Source organism: Mustela putorius, unplaced genomic scaffold (genome assembly GCF_011764305.1).
Source record: "Mustela putorius furo isolate JIRA1106 unplaced genomic scaffold, ASM1176430v1.1 tig00003869_pilon_pilon_pilon, whole genome shotgun sequence".
In the NCBI taxonomy this organism is placed as follows: Eukaryota; Metazoa; Chordata; class Mammalia; order Carnivora; family Mustelidae; genus Mustela; species Mustela putorius.
Genome location: NW_025422021.1, coordinates 12,625,085 through 12,645,741, shown reverse-complemented (window position 1 = coordinate 12,645,741; position 20,657 = coordinate 12,625,085). Strand labels below are relative to the sequence as shown.

The 20,657-nt window shown below is 40.5% G+C and overlaps 1 protein-coding gene across 3 annotated transcripts in view; it reads left to right on the top strand.

Annotated features, from left to right (window-relative positions):
• Nucleotides 1-19,861, top strand: part of CERS6 (ceramide synthase 6) — a 314,544-nt gene extending 294,683 nt beyond the window's left edge. For 2 of the 3 annotated variants that reach the window (XM_045066921.1, XM_045066919.1), the window contains 3 exons: nt 10,820-10,976; nt 11,510-11,533; nt 14,178-19,861. In XM_045066921.1, the coding sequence (XP_044922856.1) occupies nt 10,820-10,976; nt 11,510-11,533; nt 14,178-14,330 (334 nt within the window). In that variant the 3' untranslated portion in view covers nt 14,331-19,861. The remainder of the gene's footprint in view (nt 1-10,819; nt 10,977-11,509; nt 11,534-14,177) is intronic. The other variant, XM_045066920.1, reaches the window with a different exon arrangement.
• The last annotated feature ends 796 nt before the right edge of the window (nt 19,862-20,657 follow it).

Sequence of the window (20,657 nt, the reverse complement as noted above, 5' to 3'; positions counted from 1 at the left end):
GTTGTCTGGTTTTAAATTCAGAGAAACAAATGTGACTCATTTGAGAAGAATGCCTCTATACACGTGGGCTTTCTTATTCATGGAGAAGATAATCAGAAAAAGTAAAATTTTAGGTACATCTAAAAACATAAGAATTTGTATGGGTATTTATGTTAGAGTTTAAAGAACCTTTTGTAATCATCTTATCCAAGGTCTTTATTTTGTAGATGAAAAAAAAAAAAAAAGACTCCCAACATCGTAGCACCAGTGAATCAAGACTGAACATAGAATCCAGGTGTTCTGACTTACAGTTCAGAGATAATACTCCATGCTGTTCATCCCTTTCTGAGGAAGCACGCTTCCCACCCACACTCCCCAGCTTGTCCATTCTACTGAAGTGAGTCCAATAGTTGACATTATTTCAATTCTTTTTTTAGCCAGAATGCTATGATTATAATAAGTGCTTTTGTTCACCAATTGCCTTGTTCTTGTTCAATGCATATAGTTTCTTATTTGTTATTTTTCTTTCAAACTTTTGAGGCCTGCAGAAGCAAATTTTTCTTATCTAAATCTTTTCATTCACTCCACTAGAGGGTTTTTTTTTCCCCTTTTCCTCCCCCTTCCTCTTATGTGGGGGATAGAGAGCAGTTATTTGCTTGTGTTCCTTTATTTTTCAGCCTCTTCCAACTTCCAACTTCTAACAGCCTCTTACCAGCTCCTATTTACTCTAGGGAGGCAATTCTTTGTTTCATTCTCCAGCCAGTTAACATGGTACATACTGCATACCCTCAACACTGTAGGCCTGTGATACATGTCTCTTTGCAGCAGCATTTCTAAAATTTTCAGAAATATTTCCCAAAGATACATTAAAGATAGAATCCTAGCAGCATTTAAATAAAAACAGAAAGAGATTAAAAAAAAAAATGTGTTGGTAACACTTCCCAGAGTTGAGGTTATTAGAATCCAGTACAATGTGACTAATTCCATGTATAGAAATGCCACACATCAAATCATGTTTCCACACACACGGATACTAGAAGTGAGATTTCGTACAACCTAGGTAGGAGTCAGAGACTAGGTCCTTCTTTCCTCTCTCCCCCAAGCCCTGTCTCTACCCTCCCTCTCTACCTACAGGCAAGGGGAAGGAGTTGGCATGGCTTAGAGTGGGGAGGAGTAGGTGGCAGTCAGGACCAGGACACCTATAGCAGGGACCATCCTGTAAGCCAGAGTTTTCCAGAGGGTTGGGAAACCAGGCATCAAACACTGAGGGGACCATACAAAAATATGTGGTCCAGAAAGCTAGAAGTAATTATGGTCCGAGTCTCAGAGCTAAGAAGACGTGAGATGTGAGAATAAGGATGTCGGTGAGGAAGGAAGGAGGAGGGAGGATCTCTTTTTCAGGAACAAGATACTCTTTAACTTACCATTTGGACCTGTTAACCAGTAGGTGCCTGCTAGGAGAGAGGGCCCGTTTTTCTTAAAGGACCAGAGGATGCATGTCTATTTTTTCTTTAAAAATATACAATTAATACTTGTTCAGTTTTGAGATTTTTTTTTTCAGTGGTTTCAGATTAACCTATTATCTGATTCATTACTCTAGGAAAACTTCTTGATAAGGCAGCAAGTTCTCACAACCAGGCTTCTAGGCAGATGAAGGTAGGGCTGATGGGAAGTTCTGATACTTGTGGTACACACACAGTTTCTAAGATAACGCCGACTCTCTTCAAGCTTCTCAACAAAATGGGGAGAGTTGGATCCCTGAATAATTAGTATGGAGATTCTCCCTAAGCCAAGACTCTACTGGAACCTTCTCAAGGGATTTTGAAGAGGCAGGAGGACAGCATTTCTCCTTGTCTTGCTAGCCTGCCAGCCCAAACATGATGTCTTCTGATCCTCCCTGTTAGCTCTTTTGGGGTTCAAGGTTTTATGAAAAATACACATCCTCTGTTTGATAAATTTTTTAAAAAGAGAAGGAGAACAAGAGATATATGTTTAAATTAAAAACAGGGTACCTGGGGGCGCCTGGGTGGCTCAGTGGGTTAAGCCTCTGCCTTCAGTTCAGGTCATGATCTCAGGGTCCTGGGATGGAGCCCCGCATTGGGCTCTCTGCTCAGCAGAGAGCCTGCTTCCCCCTCTCTCTCTCTGCCTGCCTCTCTGCCTACTTGTGATCTCTCTGTCAAATAAATTTAAAAATCTTTAAAAAAAAACAAAAACAATAACAAAAATCAGGGCACCTGGATGGTACAGTTGGTTGCATGTCTTACTCTTGGGTTTCAGCTCAGGTCATGATCTCGGGCTCCGTGCTTAACGCAGAGTCTGCTTGGGATTCTGTCTCCCTTCCCTCTTTCCCTCTGCTCCTCAACACATCTCTCTCTCTCTCTCTCAAATAAATAAGCCTTAAAAGCAAAACAAAACACTCCAGTATTGTGACTTTGTATAATTAAGCTTTTGCGATCCTGGTCTCCTGACCAAAAAGGCAGTATCATATCTGACCCACTAACTTTATAGGTTATTCATGAGACTAAATCTAATAAACATGAAAATTCTTGGAACATCTTTCCAGTGGAAGTATTCCTATTATCCAAGTGCTCCTAAATCATTCACTTGACTAGATGGTGACATACCTTACTGATGCTTTTTCACCATTTATCTCTGGAGATGCTCATTTTAAATCTCCATATCGAAATCCCAGCACACAGGCATGCATATGGGGCTGTGTTCTTCATGTCATTCTCCAGGGAAAGTGCAGACCACATCACTAGTGTGGGCTGCGGTCAAGGGAATAACCACAGGCCTAGCACACTGCAGACTCCTCTGACCTAAAGCCCTTCCTGCACAGAGGTTGCTATTTAAAAAGCTAATGAGGAAATACAAATGGCCCAGGTCCTAGCCACTACCTGAAATGGAAAACCAGAATGGGAGATACTCATTCCCAAGAAGCAGGTAACTCCAGCAGCCTGTGTTCCTGTTGTAAACAGCCACCCCAGAAAGGACATCTTCCCGCAAGGCCACTAGACCTTCCCACTGCACATCCTGCCCGAACCCAGTTGGGTCCCCACAGGATAAGTTCAGTGAACTCTAAGAATGGTCAGGCTTTTCTACTTTCCCTTAGTTGGTTAGACTCAGAAACTTTGAAGGTAAAACAGAATCTCACAACCTAGAGTCCCACTCTCGTATGCATTTGGCCCTTGTTTTCTCTCACTGCTACAAGTACTGTTCAGAGCCCCCAGGGGAAGGGAAATGGGAGAAAACAGCGGGGAGCCCATGGCTAGCAGTCCGAGTCTCCTGCTTCACCTCGGCCTGGGGTGCTTCCCTGTCACTGGTCCTGCAAGGAATGATTCCCTACAAGGGACCTGAGCAAGAAGGTGCCCTTACGGGGAAAGAGTGGACAGGTTTGGGGAAGTTTCAGAGCCTGGTCCATCCTAACCCTGTGGTGGTGGGGTGACAGTTTTAGACTCTTTTAGAAAACTGGAAGGATGGTTTCCTGGAATCTGAGACTCTTAGACGTCTGCCTGTCGAGCAGGCACAAAGTATCTCTCCCCCTTTCTCCCATTTTTAGAGCAAGACCTTTGCTTTTATATCTTGACTATCTCAGATACATGACAGAGTAATAGTGAAAGGCATTATATGATGTCCAGTCAGGAGATCATTCCATCAGGATTTAAAGTTTGAATGGGGTGGGCCATGTGGGAAAACCAGTTAAATAAACTAAGTATGTCATTTAAGCAAGAGGGACCTGTTATGGCTAACAGAAAGTAGATGATGGACCCAAGAGGTTAAAAAAGGAGGTTAAAAAAAAAAAAAGAGAGAGAGAGAGGAAAAAAAGAGCAGGGAATGACAGGCCATAGGAAACACAAATGTTAAAAGAGCAGGTGTGTCTGTGTACTTTCCCTGTGGTAACATGGCAGTGGTTGGCCGTATGCCCGGGCCAAGGGTGAAAAACTAAGGAAAGATCTGGGGAGCTGAATAAAGACTGTAAGAATAATAGAGCCTGAAGGCCCAGACCAGTAGTCAGGCAGGTTCAAATCCCAGCTGGCCCCCACCTAGATCTGACCTTGACATAGTTATTTATATTCCTTGTGTTTCAGTTTCTTTATCTGTAAAATAGATAAGGGATAGGGATTAAATGAGCCCTTGTAAAGCCTGAGCCCATTTCCTGGCATATAGTTAATACTCAATAAATCCTAGCTAGTACAAGTATTCCCACTATACAGGGATCTCACAGGGATGTTGAAAAGACTAAGTGAAACAGTATGTGTAATATGTATGGCGCAGTGCTCAACACACAGTAGTAGTAAAGAACCGCTATAGAGACCCACGCCAAAGTCCGTCTTAAGGGGCATAAAGGCAACAAAGAGCTGGGCAGAGGGTTGAAAATAAACGTGCTGGAAGCAGGATACATCCTAAAGAACTTGGCCTTGGCTAGAAACGACTCAGATTGGCAGATGAGTAACACAGACATGCAGACCAGCCATGGAGGAGTTGGGAATTCGGGCAGATGGCAAGGGAGCACCAAAGGCTAATTTTCAGAAAAAGAGCTGCCCCAGCCAGGAAGTCCCCACTTACAAGAGTATAAGTGACTGATTCCTAAGTCTGGCTAGGCTCGGACCGAAAACTAAAAATAAATGAATTAACCCCACCATGTCGTATCCAGATGGGAATATAGCAATGCTGGCTATGTCCATTGCCAAATGAAAGATGGATGGTTTATCTGTGTTCAACTTTAGCTTCACGTTAGAGAAATTATTTCTCTGTCTGCTATAGACTTCATGAGTCTGTTGTCCAGAATAATTAGGTACCCAAGCTACAAACTACCCAGAGCTATCCTAAAAACCTTGCCAACAAACAATAGTGTCTTACAGGAGCCTGAGCTGCTGGGGGGCTGTCTTGTTAAGAGGAAATTGTAAGTGTGGTTTTAAGCCTTTGCAGCCTTGGCTCCCCAACACTTGACAAGATGACTCTTTAGGCCGGGAGCATTTATTACCTTAGGAAAACCAGGACAGAGAGGGATTACTTATCACAGTGAATTAATTATGAGACTCTTTTTTTTTTCCAAGTGTTAAGTACCCAACATTTCTGTTCAGAATCAATTTTATTTTATTTTTTAAAGATTTATTTATTTGTTTATATATTTGACAGACAGATCACAAGTAGTCAGAGAGGCAGGCAGAGAGAGAGAGAGGAGGAAGCAGGCTCCCCGCTGAGCAGAGAGCCCAATGCGGGGCTCCATCCCAGGACTCTGAGACCATGACCCAAGCCGAAGGCAGAGGCTTTAACCCACCGAGCCATCCAGGCGCCCCTCAGAGTCAATTTTAAATGCTTTTCTATCAGCATCTATTTTAAAAGGAGTAAAACATGCCAACAGATTCTTGGACCGTCTTTAGGTCAAATCTGTGTTTCATTTATGTTTTGGGTAGGTCCAAAGGAAAATATATGCCAGAGAAATGCACATTCATGAAATATACTGAAGTCTGTCTGGGAAAGCAAAACCAAGACCATTCAAAAGCTCTGAAGTAAAGAACACCCTAATTTGGACAAAAAGCAAATTTTACTTTGTAATCTACACTCACTTGCATTATTCAGCTTTGCTCAAAGTGAGACTGTGACCCCGATTCTCCTAGAGAAGCAGTTTTGGCTCTCTTTGGATATTAGACACAGGTCCAGTCATTGTTGTGGATTTTATACAGATCATTCCAGAAACCCCCAACCCAGGGCTCAGATGGAGATCTTTGGTGGGGCTGAAGAGAATGAGTGAGGCAAAGCCTGTGGCCACTTGGTCAGGCCCGGGTTCATCATCAACGTCGACCCATAACTCATCCACAAGATGAGAGTACTCGGGCCTCTGGTCTTTAATATCTCACGCACCGTTATATGGCCCTACCTCTAAATTACTGGAGAATTTTTAAAGTAAGATTAGAGTCAAGAGTGAGCCTATTCTTTAGCCTTACATATCAAAGATAACGAACATTAACTTTGAGTTGTCAGTCATGAGAATGAAGAAATGAAGCATTGGCTACAGCTTTCCCAAATGAGACGCAGAGGAGATCTTTCTATACTGTGCTATATTATGAGACTTGCAGAATTCTGAGGCCTGAGATAGCAGATGTCACACTGATGCTTAGAATATAAGTCCTTAAATATTAAAGTCATATTAAAATGAGACTATTGTGCTAAAGAAAAAAAAAAGTTGTAAACTTTCCTTTGGTGTATATATCCCTGGCTCTGGAGAGTCTATACAGTGTTTCTGTGATGATTTAAGATGAAGAATCCATTAAAGCTAAACATGAGCACAGATAAGTATAAGGCATCATCAAGATAAATTCTTGTGATTCATTAAACATCCATTAAAATAACTCATCAAGGCTAATCTGTTCGGGTGGTAAGTGGTGCTTCTGCTCATCCCCAGCAAATCGCAGGGAGCTCAGCTCAGCCCTGCAGGCATCCATCTTCATCAGGAATCGTGCAGGAAGACCTAACTGCAGGCTAAGCCTCCTCATTGCATTGTTCAGCAAGATTCTTAGAAAGGGGAGAGTAACCCACAGATGGAGTGATGTGTGTGTGTGTGTGTGTGTGTGTGTGTGTGTGTGTGCTGAGAGCCACTCTTCAGCAGATGGTTCTGGCAGAACAGACCTATTTGAGCATGTTTTGCACGTGTGTGATGTGCCATCTAGTGGTTGAATGAGCCTAAGTTAATGAAAAGGAAAAGGGTCCTTTGCTGGTCCCTTTCTGGCACCTTTGCAAACTGTCCACCACGTGATTTGAGCAGGAGCAGGAGGTGTGACACTGTAGGCTATCACTTGGGAAGGGAAAAAAAATTCTGTTTCTTAGAAGCCATGTGTTGAACCCAAATAGTTGTAGGGAGGGGAAGCACTGGTATTATAGTAATTATGGAAGCCAGAGGTTGCAAATTGGTGGCATTTGGCCTACAGAGTACTTTTCCCATTTTATTTTATGAGATGTAATTCACCTATATAGTATATTGCACAACTGTTCAGGGTATAGTTTGATACATTTATTTGTAAAGTTTATATAGGTATAATCTGTGTCATTACCACACAGATCAAGACCTGGAATATTTCCAGCATCCCGAAGCTTCCCTCTGTCAAGGCTTAGAGATAGCCCCTCTTCACAACTCTGTCACTGTAAATTCACAATAACATCAGGAAAGTAGATACTCCTAACCCTAACCTCCAAGGAAGGATAAAATCCTGTACTCCCCATTTCAACAGTTTGCCCAAAAAGGAACAAGTTTCTCATCAAACACTCTGCAGCGAATCAAAGACCCCCTTCCCTGGGTTTGCTGCTTTTCAGAGTCCAGGTGCCATAATGAGATCTCTCCCCCAGTCTAAATTGTTTTTCTTACCAAGCTTCTCACTGAGAGATAGATCCACTCGGTGCACTGATTGTATTTTCCCAAGTGTCTCTGCAGGCACCCAAGTCAATTTTCAAAGCAATCCCATTTCTCGTGAGCAGTATCTCAGAGGCGCCACGGATTGTCATGGCAAAGCCTATGAATTCTGATGTAGCATTTCAGAAATTAATGCGACTGCCATGTCACCAGTGACTGTATGACACCTGCTCAAATTAAGTCAAGCAAATACTAATGGTGAGAAAGTCTCTCAACCTGTAATCCAGCAAAGGCTAATTTCTAACGAATAGCATAATGCAATCATTGTTGCTATTTCTACAGGACCTCTTTCTGTTCAAAAGAAACTAGATTCCCTTCTGAATGTCCAAACATACAGTATGTCAGGAAGCAGAGCTAGTTCTGAAATAAAATTGATTTATTCCAGACCTGCCTTTGTACATGCCTATTTAATTGATTACGAAACAAACACACAATCAACCAATATGTTTCCTGAGCATGTTACTTCTGGGTGTTTTGTGAGGTGCTGGAGATAGAAAAGCAGAAGACGGATGGGGCCTCCCTCACTGCCCTGGAGTTCGACCTTGTTTAGATTTGCTGGCCTCCGGCTTGCAAACTGACATTTAGAAAGATGGCTATTTCTTGGGATAATAAACAAGGATAAAATACAGGCTTATCTTAATGTGCTCCTCCTTTCAAATAACTTGTATTTTTTTCTAATTATTTGTGATATATTTGGAAAAAATGAAGATTGTAAAGAAGAAAATACAAAATTCTCTAATGCACCAAAAAAAGCCTATAATGGCATTGTTTAATTCTTCTCAAGGCATTATAATTTTCCGTTTTTCTATGGGGGGGGGCATGTAGTTACAATTGCAGTTGGCTTTGAACAACATGGATTGGAACTGCACGGGTCTGCTTATACATGGATTTTTTTTTCAATAAATACAGTACAGTACTATAAATGAATTTTTCTTATGATTTTCTTAATACTTTTTTTCTCTAGCTAACTTTACTGAAAGAAGACAGTATATAATATATATAACATACAAAATATGTGTTGACTGTTATAGGTAAGGTTTCTGGTCAAGAGTAAGCTATTAGTAGTTAAATTTTTGGCGAGTCGAAAGTTACACATGGAGTTTTGACTACATAGAGGGTTGGTGCCCCTAACCTGTGTTGTTCAAGGGTCAATAGCATTTATTTTATGAAGTTGAGGTGATACTATGTATTTTGTTCTATCATAAGAAACTCTTGAAACCTGTTTAATATTTGAGTGAGTTCATAATTTCTGGAATAAGAATGAAAACTAATTTCTTAACCATTCCCTACTATTGGAAATTTTGATTGTTTGTTGTTTCTAAAACAGTTACAGAGGTTTAATGTTTACGTATTTGAAATGAAGTCTTTGACTTTCTGCCACACTCAAGGCCAGAACTTTCCAGATAGTGTTAAATAATACTGGTGATGCTAGCTGGCTGTGGTTTGTTCCTGATTATAAAGGCAGTAACTGTGGTGTTGTTAAATATGAAGGCAATGTCTGACTTGAGTTGGGTAAAAATCGTATTAAGGAAATCCTTTGAGTTCTAATTTTTAAACATCAACAATGGGGAATTGAAAATTACCAACTGTCTTTCAGTGCTATTGAAATAATTAGGTTTGTCCCAGTTTGGCCTATGGGTGTAATACATTATATTAACAGTTTTCCTAATATTGTCCCCTTCCACCAGCATGAATTCTACTATACTGAAGACTAATATACTTGTAATGAATTGTCTAATTTAATTCCATATTACTGATTTTGAGATTTTAACATCCATGTTTATTGTATATTGTTCTTGAGAGACAACTAGTGTGACAGGATCTAGATATACTCTGTGCATTTCATTCTGGTCTGTAAATGTGGGTTGCTGAAATTAGGGTCAGGGAGCCTGTTTGTGTCTATTATTCACTCTCCCTTTTTCTTTACTTCTTATCCCAACTGCACATTGAGGGTTTTTTTCCCTTTAGTGAATTGACAAAGTACTCCTCTTAACCTCTCTCAAAGCATGCATCGCACTCTTTCATATATTAAAATTTTCTGTCTGTTTTCTGTTCTTACAAAGGGGGTCTTTGTCTTACGAGTTTGCCCCAGGTGGCTGCCCATTCTGCTCTTGATTGTAGGTTACCAAGAGAACTAATTACCTCGAATACTTTTGCCTACCTCATATATACACGATTCGTTATATTCAAGTAATTAAAAAAAATCAATCCAGGTGCCTGGGTGGTTAAGTGTCTGCCTTCGCCTCAGGTCATGATCTCTGGGTCCTGAGATTGAGCCCTGCATCAGTCTCCCTGCTCAGCCCAAGTCTGCTTCTTCCTCTTTCTCTGCCTATCCCCCTGCTTGAGCACTCTCTCTCAAGTAAATAAATAAAAATAAAATATTTTCTTTTTTAAGGATTTTATTTATTGGGAAGCCTCGGTGGCTCAGTCAGTTAAGCAACTGCCTTTGGCTGAGGTAGTGATTCCAAGGTCCTGGTACTGAGTCCCCGCATCAGGCTCCCGACTCTGTGGGGAGCCTGCTTCTCCCTCTGCCTGCTGCCCCCTCTGCTTGTGCTTGCACGAGCCCACCCTCTCTGACAGATTAATAAATAAATAAATAATAAAAATCTTTAATCTATGAGAGAGCGCGCACAAGTAGGCAGAACGGCAAGCAGAAGGAGAGGGAGAAGCACGCTACCTGCTGAGCAGGGAGCCCAATGCGGGGGCTCGATGCCAGGGCCCTGGGATCGTGCCATGAGCCAAAGGCAGACGCTTAACCGACTGAGCCAACCGGTGCCCCCAAAATAAAATTTTTTAAAAAAATCATTCCAATATTTATCTCAAGCATCATTTCACAATGATATTTTTCAATTGTCAATTCTTTCCCAGAGGAAGGCTTATAAAATTAAGTACATTATAGGGTCTCCCCAACTGGACTGTAAACCACTTGAGGACAGGGATTGGGTCTTAAGTGCATTCTGACCACTGCTGTGCTACGCATAGAGTTTAGACTTATTAACGAGTGTCTCTGGAATTAATTAACCCTTTCTTTCCCCCTTGCACTATAATGTTATCGAATAGTATTCCTCACGCTTACTGAAGGACCAAAAGCAACTTTGAAAACAAAACAGACCTTTTAACAAGTAATAAGAGAGAGCGTCACAACCAAAAAAATGGGACGGAAATGAGCGGAGGAAATGACAGCAGGCGAAGGAAGAGCTGAAGCACTTGGCTCAAGCTAGAGCTTAAATAATGGATGTTATGACACCAGGGACATCATGTTATGACACCAGCGATGACTCTTCTAAGTACCTGGTCCGACTTCAGACCATCCTTGCAGGGCGGATCTAATTAGTGGGTATTGCTGGCCTTGTGCTTCTGGACGGCAGTTGACGCTCCTTGGAAGGCAGACAGAAAAGTTGTGTTCCATGATTCTTTTCTCTTTTTCCTTAGGGTGTTAAATACCACATTATTTGAAAGCTGGGAGATCGTTGGACCTTACCCTTCCTGGTGGGTTTTTAATCTGCTGCTGCTGCTAATACAAGGCTTGAACTGCTTCTGGTCTTACTTAATTGTAAAAATAGCTTGCAAAGCTATTTCAAAAGGCAAGGTAAGATGAAACTTACTACTTACTGTTTCTGATACATCCCAGAAAATTGTGTTTTTTGCTTCTTCTTAATCAACAAGAACACTATCATTTTGAACTTTATGAAATCTTATATTTTTTCTTCATAATTTAGCATAAGCTCCTGGAAACACAAACCAAAATTTTGTTTTTCTTCTACTTAGTTAATTTTTTTAAGTTTGTAGCATTGGTTTGCTGATGATTCCCACTGATCTGCATTTATAATTTTAAACTAAATGATATGTTATTTGTCGTGGTCTTTCTTTCCCTCTGTCTCCCATGGTTCTTCTCTGATTAAACTTGTGCTGAACAGAAATTTAATAACTTCTTTCCTTTTATGATGCAGTATGCCCATTTATGATTTTTCCAATAAAACTTAGTTAAATCTCTCTGTTTAAATATGGACTCATGAGGCTGATTCAAATAATGTTTCTTGGGAACAGTGACTTTTCCAGAATGTTCTCTGTGATATTTTCTTACTTTCATTGTTTATTCTCTTCCTTCTGCCACCCTGGAAGGCTGGAAAGTGGAACCCTTTACATGTAAGTTCCTCATACCTCTCTCTCTCCCTCCTTGTTCCGGGTGCCACGTTAGCCTGTTGGAGGGCACTCAGAAAAAATGCTTTTGTTTCCATGCGTCTTGTTCTAGCTAATAAGTTGGCACTGACCCGAAGCTTTCACTGAACTGTGGCTCCCACCAGGTGCAAGGGATACTAGAAACAGCTCAGTGAATAGTGCCCTTTGCAAGAGCTTGCATTCTGCTAAATTTTGTACCATCCAACAGAAGGAGAGGAATTTTTTTCATCAGTGTGTAACATGTTTGCTAAAAAAAAAAAAAAAAAACCAGAAATAGACAAAAGTGAAGTAGAAGAAACAAAACTAAATTGGGGAGAGGATCACCATGGACCAGAATGGAGGCCTGAGCGTCAGTTCTTGCCCCAGTCTGCCCTGACCACCCTGTCCTCAGTGAGGTAAACAGAGCTGGCCCCTTCCATGGGACTTGGGACATCTAGTCGCGTACTGTGCAGCCAGTTCTCAGTATCAGCTCTTATATAAATCTAAAATATTTTGATCAATAAAATGTTCAGAGAGAAAGTTCATTTTTCCTCTGTGACCTCTTATTCTTTAAAATGAGCACTTGTAAGCACTGGGTGTTCTACATAAACAATGAATCTTGGAACACTGTGTCAAGAATTAATGGTGTATTGTATGGTGGCCAACATAACACAATAAAAAAAAATGAGCACCTGTATTTCTGTTAAACGCTCCTTTTCCTCCTCTGGATACAAATTACATCAATATGCACAGTGCTGTCCTCATGGTAACAGTAACCAAGGACAGGTGGATCCGATTACTTGTATCCTTACTGCATTGCTCTTTCCAGCAGACACAGTCTTACCAAGAGACGATTATTAATCTCATTGCAGATGCCAGGCTTCAGAATATCTGCCCTTGCTGTTCACCTAGGACAGTTAGATTCATCTTGGCCATGGGTTAAGAATTCTGTTTTTCTATGGGTTACTTTGAGACCTTCTAAATTATTCCTTTCCTTCAAAATGACATAAGCATCATTTTTTTTCCAAATAAAATTAAAGATCATCTAATCCAAGCATGTAAATGTAAATTGATCACTCTCTGAAACTGGAGTTTTCTTTCCTATTACCAGCTTAATTTATGATTAATGGATGTCTCAATGTTGTGGGGCTTTACTCTCATGCTGTCTTTGTGACCCATGTTTATTAGGTTCAAGTACCCTAAACAATTCAGTCCCTTTGGTCTTTCAGTATCTAAATAGTCTTGGAGACGGTCCGTGTGCATTCAGTCTAATCTGAGGGGCATTGGAAAGCAGTCCATTTGTACCATTTTTATTTGGTTGTTTCTGGTGAGAAAGGAGCAGCAGTTCTGAGCTCTCACGCGGCCTCTTCCCCACCCACCTAACAGAGATGACGTTGTCCTGAAGCCACAGTGGTTTCTCCAGTGGGCGGCATGGGGGGCACAGGGAGGACGTGATGTGAAAAAGCCCCCAGTTCATTCGGATACACCTCCCAGGAGACTGCCAGCGCACTTCTTAGAGAAAGACAGGCAGCTGGATTTGGGGAAGCTTTGAGGAAGCCAGGCCACCAGGCCTCCAGCTCCCTTTAACCACCCATTGCTCTTTCCAGCAGACACAGTCTTACCAACTTACCAACTTACCACCCGACTCAAAAAACAAGTGAGCAGGGCTCAGTTACTCAGAGGCCCTCAGGCATGGTGGGTAAAAATGCTGACCTTAATTTAGACAGATGGAGTAGGAGGTTCAAACTATTTTAATTTTAAAAGCAGTTGAGTGTTTTCTTAATCTCTCCCTAAATTACTTCCTTGCTAGACTATGACTTTGTCCTTTGTAATAGCACATATGCTGGTGCCTGAGCCTGCTATCCTCATTACATAATGAGACTGGGTAGAGGATTGAAGAACTCTGGAATGATGGAAGTCCAGTTGTGATGATCTGGTCAGTAGATTTTCTTTGGGAAATCTACTTTTAAACTAGATTTTTAAAATTTTTAAATTTTTACATTTTTAAAAGATTTTAAAATTAAAATCTAATTTTAAACTAGACCTCACCCAGCAGGTTCCGAAAATGCCTCCTGCCTCCATGAGTTGTTATATAGTATATAAAACAAAATTTCTACTTAATTTTGGCAGACAGGAGAGAAAAATTAAGTCGTAAAATAATATATTACAGAGCCAAACAAGAATGATGCTTTAAATTATCTGAGCCTGTGTATCCCCATTAGTGCAGCGAATCCTTTACAAGATTCTCATGGGGAATGTGATGTGTGAGAGTAAATTGATCCATTTGTACCAAATTCCTATAATACCATTCCAATTTTATAATACATCACTTTACCAGTAAGAGTGGGTTTCAGGATCTAGTACATTCTCACTGTGCAAAGGTCCCTTAATGCCTAGGCCCCTGTAATACCTAAACCCACCTACATTCCATTCCTCAATAACTGACTTCCTCACCCAAATTGCATATCTCCCCTGCAGGAGAACTAACTATTACGGCAGTGTACCTGTCCTCTTAGATTTTTCACGTTTGCATCTGTTTCCCTTCATGGATGATTACGCGTACTCTTCTGACCATGCCATACCTTGATGATTCCTTAGGAGCTGGTTACACGCACCTTCTTGTATTCCACAGGTGTCCAAGGACGACCGAAGTGATATTGAGTCCAGCTCAGATGAGGAAGACTCCGAACCTCCAGGGAAGAACCCTCACACGGCGACCACCACCAATGGGACCAGCGGTACCAACGGGTACCTCCTGACTGGGTCTTGCTCTGTGGATGATTAGTTCCTCAAAACTACAAGTCCCGAACAAAGTGAACTGTTTGTTCCTGGAAGTATTTAATAAGTTGCAAATGCAGTTCCTTTCATTATATCTCAGCACCAGAAAAAAAAAAAAAATTAGGATTATCAAAGCATTTTGAATAGTGCACTGCCATATGTCCTGTCTGTGAATGAAGAAGAATTACCATTCTCTCTACGTAGGCATGCTGTATGTGATTGACACAAGGGAACAGTATTTGCATTTGTACTGTCTTAGAATATTATTTATATTTCTTTTTTGTTTGTAAATCTGTGGACAAAAGAGGGTTTCCTCATCCCTTTTACTCTCTGGGTTCATGACAGTGAGGGAGATGCTCCATGTGCTTCTACCCCTTTCTATTGCTGTAACTCAGTTGGATAGGAGTCACAGCTTACCTTGTCACTTAGAGCACGCAAAACCCAGTGCAAAATTCTCGTACTGCTCCGAATAGGTTTGCTTTCTTTGTGTTACTGTGCCGGTTTTGAAATTGCCTATATAGCCTCAGTGACCATTTTCCCTGTATAAAGTTTCAGCAGGATGAGCTAGGCTTTTTAATTGCCACTCTTCATGGTCGATTTGCACAGCTCAAATTAAAGACTATGGTTTTTTGAGAACTTTAAAAAATTGTTTTGTATTAAATTGCTATGGAATAGGCATCATTTCTTGTGCACACGGCCAGGATATCCCCAGTGAGTACAGTAGCCAGCTGGAGATGAACTTTGTAGGTTACAGAGGTTTGTGTGTGTTTGTGTTTTTGTTGTTGTTGTTGTTTTTCCCTCTTATGAGGTCAGTGCTCTGGCTCTGAAGGAGGACCTTTGCTTAAGGTCATAGTTAGAGACAATGAAATTGCTCTTACTATTGGGAATTTGTCCCGTGCTCTGAGAATAACAGAAAGAGAAAGCGGATTTTAACCAGATTTCAGCACTACCCCTATAATTGCCACAATCTCCTGTCATGTCATGAAAAAAAAAAAAAGAAGCTAAGTATATTTTGGCGCAGCAAAGGAACTTTGAACAGCTGGCAAAGGTCAGCCGTAGCCCAAAGCGCTTTTTTGCAGCCAGCATTCGAGGAAGTGCGCTATCTAGTATTTGATCTTGGTGTTTGGATTTTTCTGAGCAAAATAAAGCCAATGGGAGAAGGACAATTTTACTGTTTGTCTTTTCTCCTTAAATATGACCCAGACTGACTCTCCTGTTGCTAGAAACTGAGCGGTGTTGCACCTGAAGCCCTCTGGTTTGCTTCTTTGAAGACTTGTTCGGTTTCCAGGATTTTTTATTCAAACGGAACTATTTCCAAAAAAAATAATTAAATTCTACTGGACTATGGCAATATCAGCAATGAGAAAGCTGCTGAAAATAAGTTGCTATAGTCTCCTGACACAGCAGTGTTATTTATGTATAAATAAGAAAACCATTCACATAAACCAAAGATTTTATCTCTTCCCTTCCAACTTTTAGTAAGGGGGAATAAAAAGGTATTACAAACACTTATTTCATAAACAAAACAAAACAAGAGTCTAACACCGCCATGTAGTAAATAGCATAAATGTGTGAGTTAGGGGATAGTAAAGACCACAGCATCAGAAATACTAAGGAGTGCATGTCCTACAACCATTCACATTCGATTCAAACTTTTGAAAAAATTGAAATAAATCTTTGTGCCCACAATTTGCAATCTCTGAGTTAATAATTAAGATAATGCCCCCAAACAGAAAAAAACTCATGCCGTAATATTAAATCTTTCCCCACCTATATATGAAATAGTCTGTTTCTGATAAGGCCCATAATGATAATTAAAGAGCCTTAGACATATGTCTGCTTGTTTATTGAGAAAACGAAGCAACTAATTCTTCTCGTAAAACCTTGTTACTTTATTTCACAAAACAGGGGTATGTTTAGGAGTGTAATTTGTGGATGGTTTGGGACCAGTCATAAAACATCAAAATTTCTTGTTAGTCATCTGAACATCTGCTAAAATGCAGATATATAAAATGAAACAGCATATTACAGCTGAAAAATGTTGAGATGGTGCAAGTTTCCTTTCTTACCAACTAAACTATGGGGAAGAAAAGTGAATTGTACCTTGCTGTAGTGTCTGGGGCAAGTCTTCAAAGGGAGAAATAAACCAGAGAACCACCATGTGTTCAAATTCTGGTCATCTAATACTCTACCACAGAAGAATAATTTCAAAAGATTGGCTCATAAATTAATGGTTTGGGGCAGTTGCATGGAAAGACGTAAACCAAGTCTGTCCTTAGCAAAGGCAAATCTAAGCAATTTTTTATTTTTCCCAAAAGTCCCTTGGAAGGAGGACTGAGAACACTCGGAGCTTCAGTGACCAGTGACGTTCACTTAACACAGTCCCCTATGTATCTATAGATTTTTATTTCATTTTGCATTTTAGGGCAAAGAGTTCTTTTTGATTAATCAAAGTGGTGTTTGTAGACCTGTTAAGATGCAAAATAATGTATTTCTTTCTACTCCTTCCCCTTATCATGGTGGCATGATAAGACTGAGAGAGAAAAATATGTGAGATATCTTATCTTCTACTTGTGCCAGGCCATAGCTTTGGAAGTGCGTTTTGTATATGCAGCTGTAGGTTACTGACAGTGTTGTTTCCCATTGATTACCTTAGCCCGTGTTGATAGCTCCTTCCTCCAGGTCATATTCAAACCCTTCCAGGATACCAAGGGGTGTGTAGGAAGAAGTCTAGAAAAAGTAATATTTTATTCTCTAATGCTATATAGCTTTTCTAGATCTCTTAGTGGAGAAAAAAAAGTAGAAAACAAGTAGAATTTGGCCGTGGGTCAATAAATGATATGACAGTGTGTGATCTATGTATGTACATTTATGTTTCTCCAAAACATAAAACCAAAAGAGCACTGACTCATCCTTATCTATATTCTTTTCATAAAAACTATCCACTGTATATAAGAGAAACTTCCCACCTCCCTCTCAACTTCCTGTTCATGCCACTCACCCAGATGAGAGTTGGTAGGATCTTTTCTCTTGCCTCAGGCTAAGATCACAGAGGACCTAAGGTCAGCATATAAGCCAAATGTAGTTCACATTTCCAAATTTAGTGGTACACATATGGAGAATTGAATAACTGTCAGTATTTTGGATGATTAAGCTGAATGTTGGGGAAAATGCATATAGGTGCTGTTTCACCCCAAGGTTTTGTTTTCATCCAATTCCTGCCGGGCTGCTAGACAGATGGTGTCCTCAGGTACCATCAGATAATGAAACAGGTATCAGAGAATGGTGGGCGAGGAAGAAAGGTAGACTCCCCAAAGAAAGCAAGAAGTTGGATGAGAGAAATCACTCTTTAGTGAGATAAAATCAGACCATGTTTAGCCAAAACGGTGGGTGATCCTCAGAATGTCTCATTCTGTTGCCAACTTGCATTCTGAGTATTTGGTAGAGGTTGGGTTTGAGTGAACTACATGCTTTCACATGAGGCAGGAAGGGCCTGGATCTCCCACTTCTTGTGTTTGAACCTCATCGTTATTTGGGCTGATGTAAAAAAGGAGATTTCAGTTTACCTGAGTCTTTGCAAAAGAGCTCTTCTGAGAAGCCTTTATGGACCCCCATGATTGTTCCCATTCTGTTTTTGTATTGATAGTTATTTTTGTCCCTTTCTCAGAATGTTAATGCCAAAGTTGCCTGAATATTTGAGTGTTTTTTTTTTCTTAATTTGAAGCATACAGAATAATTCCAAAGGTGTTAAGAGATTCTGTTTGTTTGTGTATGTGATGATGTCATTAATATCTGGAGAGGCTTCAAGAAATCCTTTGGAAACAAAAGGTTAAATGTTTACATTTCCTGTGATAGTTGAGGTCTTAACGATACTAATTAGCTTACCTTTTTTTTTTCTTTGTCTTTGGCTGATTCTGCTCTGTAGATAAATAGTGTCCCTGAAATCTTTAGAACATTCAATTAAGAGAAAACCAAATTAGGTCAAACTCAGCCTGATGAGAAAGTGATGACGAGCCGCTTCAGTTTTTAGGTAACTCGTGTGGGACGAGAAAATGCAGTTAGCTCTGGCTATTACACTTGCTCTCCAGCATATGCTGTTCATGAAAGGAATACCCTCAGTAATCGTAACAGTCGTTGGGGTCATGCATAATGCCGCAGATAGTAATTGGTACAGGTTCACTGTGGCCACAGTAGTTCTTGATGGAAGCCGCCAGAGAAGGACCCTGTGGTCCGCCTTTATGTACACAGTCCCCTCCCTTCCTCTAAGGGACACTCAGTAGACGCCGGGGAGGACTATCCATTTGTTCACTCTGTGCAGTTTTAACGTCTCTCATATATATTCAGAGGGAACATCGCTGATGCTGGTTTTCATGGAGAAAACTTGATTAGAGGACATAAAGCATTATAAGGAACAATTTGTAAGCTCTGCAGACACAGAAAGAACAACCTGAACCTTTTCCAGGTCTTTGTAACTGAAGTTCAGCCTTGAAGCCTTTGAAAGGAATGGCTTAGCAAAGGGCCACAAGCTAGGACTCCCATCAGCTCAAAGAAATACAAGTCTCTGCAGCCAGATGGCCTGTCGTTTGGCATCTTCACAAGACCGGGTCTTCTCAAGATTGCCAGGAACTGATGGGAGGGGTCAGTTAGCCCAAGATCTATCTGTTCATCTCATCCACCCACATTCCTCTCAGCCTCCTGGAACTCTTGATAAGAAGAAACCAAAATATTGTCACTTATCTGCCATCAGCTTCCCAACAGACTTTGGATCAGTGGTTGACCACACTTCTTTTCTCCGACTGATTCCATTTTTCTTAAAAAGTATTGGGCCTGTGTAATCGTGTTTACCTCCAGAGGCTCATGAAAGCTTGGTTTCCTGTTTTGCTGTATGTTGCATGGCCTGGAAACCAGGGACCACAGCTGTTGGTATGATTTCTATGTTAAGTGAAAAATTAGACTCAGATCATCTTTTTTTCTCTTGGATCTACAGTAATTTTTCTAAACTGTCGTAAAACTGCCCTTAAAAAATTAGAGGCTTTTAAAGATTAGTTACCAAAGATAAATGAGCTCTATAATAGCAACAGTTCTGTGGCAGTTCTGGGAGTTTAACTTAGAGACTCATTGAAGATGGAATACCCCCTCCAAGTCTGATTTCCAAAAGTTTCGTAAAGCCTCTAAGCCTATGATTCTCATCAGCTCTTGGTGTGCCCATAGAATCAGTTACCTCCATAGCCATTTGTGGCCAAGCAAAGGGGGAGAGGGTTCGTTGGGGATTTGATTTTTTTTTTTCAATTTGCAGTGAGAAATAGGATAGGTGACAAAAGCTTAACTTGTTTTCTTAAGACAATTCAGTGCTTGAGCATCTCTGTCAGAAATGGAATGATGTACTGTTAGCCAATTAGAATTATTTTATGTATTGTTACTGTGTTTTGCTGATTTTTATATGAAAATATAATTATTCATTCTTGATCTCTGGAAGCAATCATTATGAGGATCATTTTACTTTGGAAACACTTTTCATAATAAAGATAAGTATTAGGAGTCAAGTGTCAGTGACATTTTCTCTAAGCGCTCTTGGGCTGCTGTGGGTAATTTGTCTCATCATCCTGGACAGGATTTATTTCAGGACACACATCATCCCTAGTTTCTTGCAAACTTTCCTTAAATCCCAGTTATCATTTTGATTACTGGAAAGGTAGTATTATATTTATATGTCATATATATATATATATATATATATATATATATATATACACACACACACACACACACATATATATAACATACAACATATATCTCTCTATCTTGTCAGGAATTTAGCTAAGCTATTCCATAGTATTGCTGCCCCAGTATCCATTTTGTTTGCAAGGTGCCGTGCAGGGACCCTAAACTGACCCTAGCCTCTCAAACAGATGCACACCCTACAGGGCAGCCCTGAGACTCACAAGCAAATGCAAGTCCCTGATATGACCTCCCCAGTAGCCCCTGTGATCAACAGTCTCCCCTTCCAGTGCCTTGAAGGCCTTACATTGCCTCTAATAAGACCACCATGGGGTTTACCAAAATCCCACTCTTTCGCATTGACCCATCCAGCCTTAGCCCAGGAAGCCCAAAGCAATCTACTCACAGATCCTAATGAAGGAATGTGCCCCAAGCCCTGTCCCAGTCTTCAACCTGCTGTCACAACCCTTGTGGTCCTTCGAGGCAAGCCATGTGAATAATAAACCTATTTCAAGTTCTCTTGTGGTCTCTTGCTGAGCTTCAGTTCACCATCTGACACCATGTACTCCACTTAATAAATATTAATTCAACATAGTTAACACATTCGTTATATATA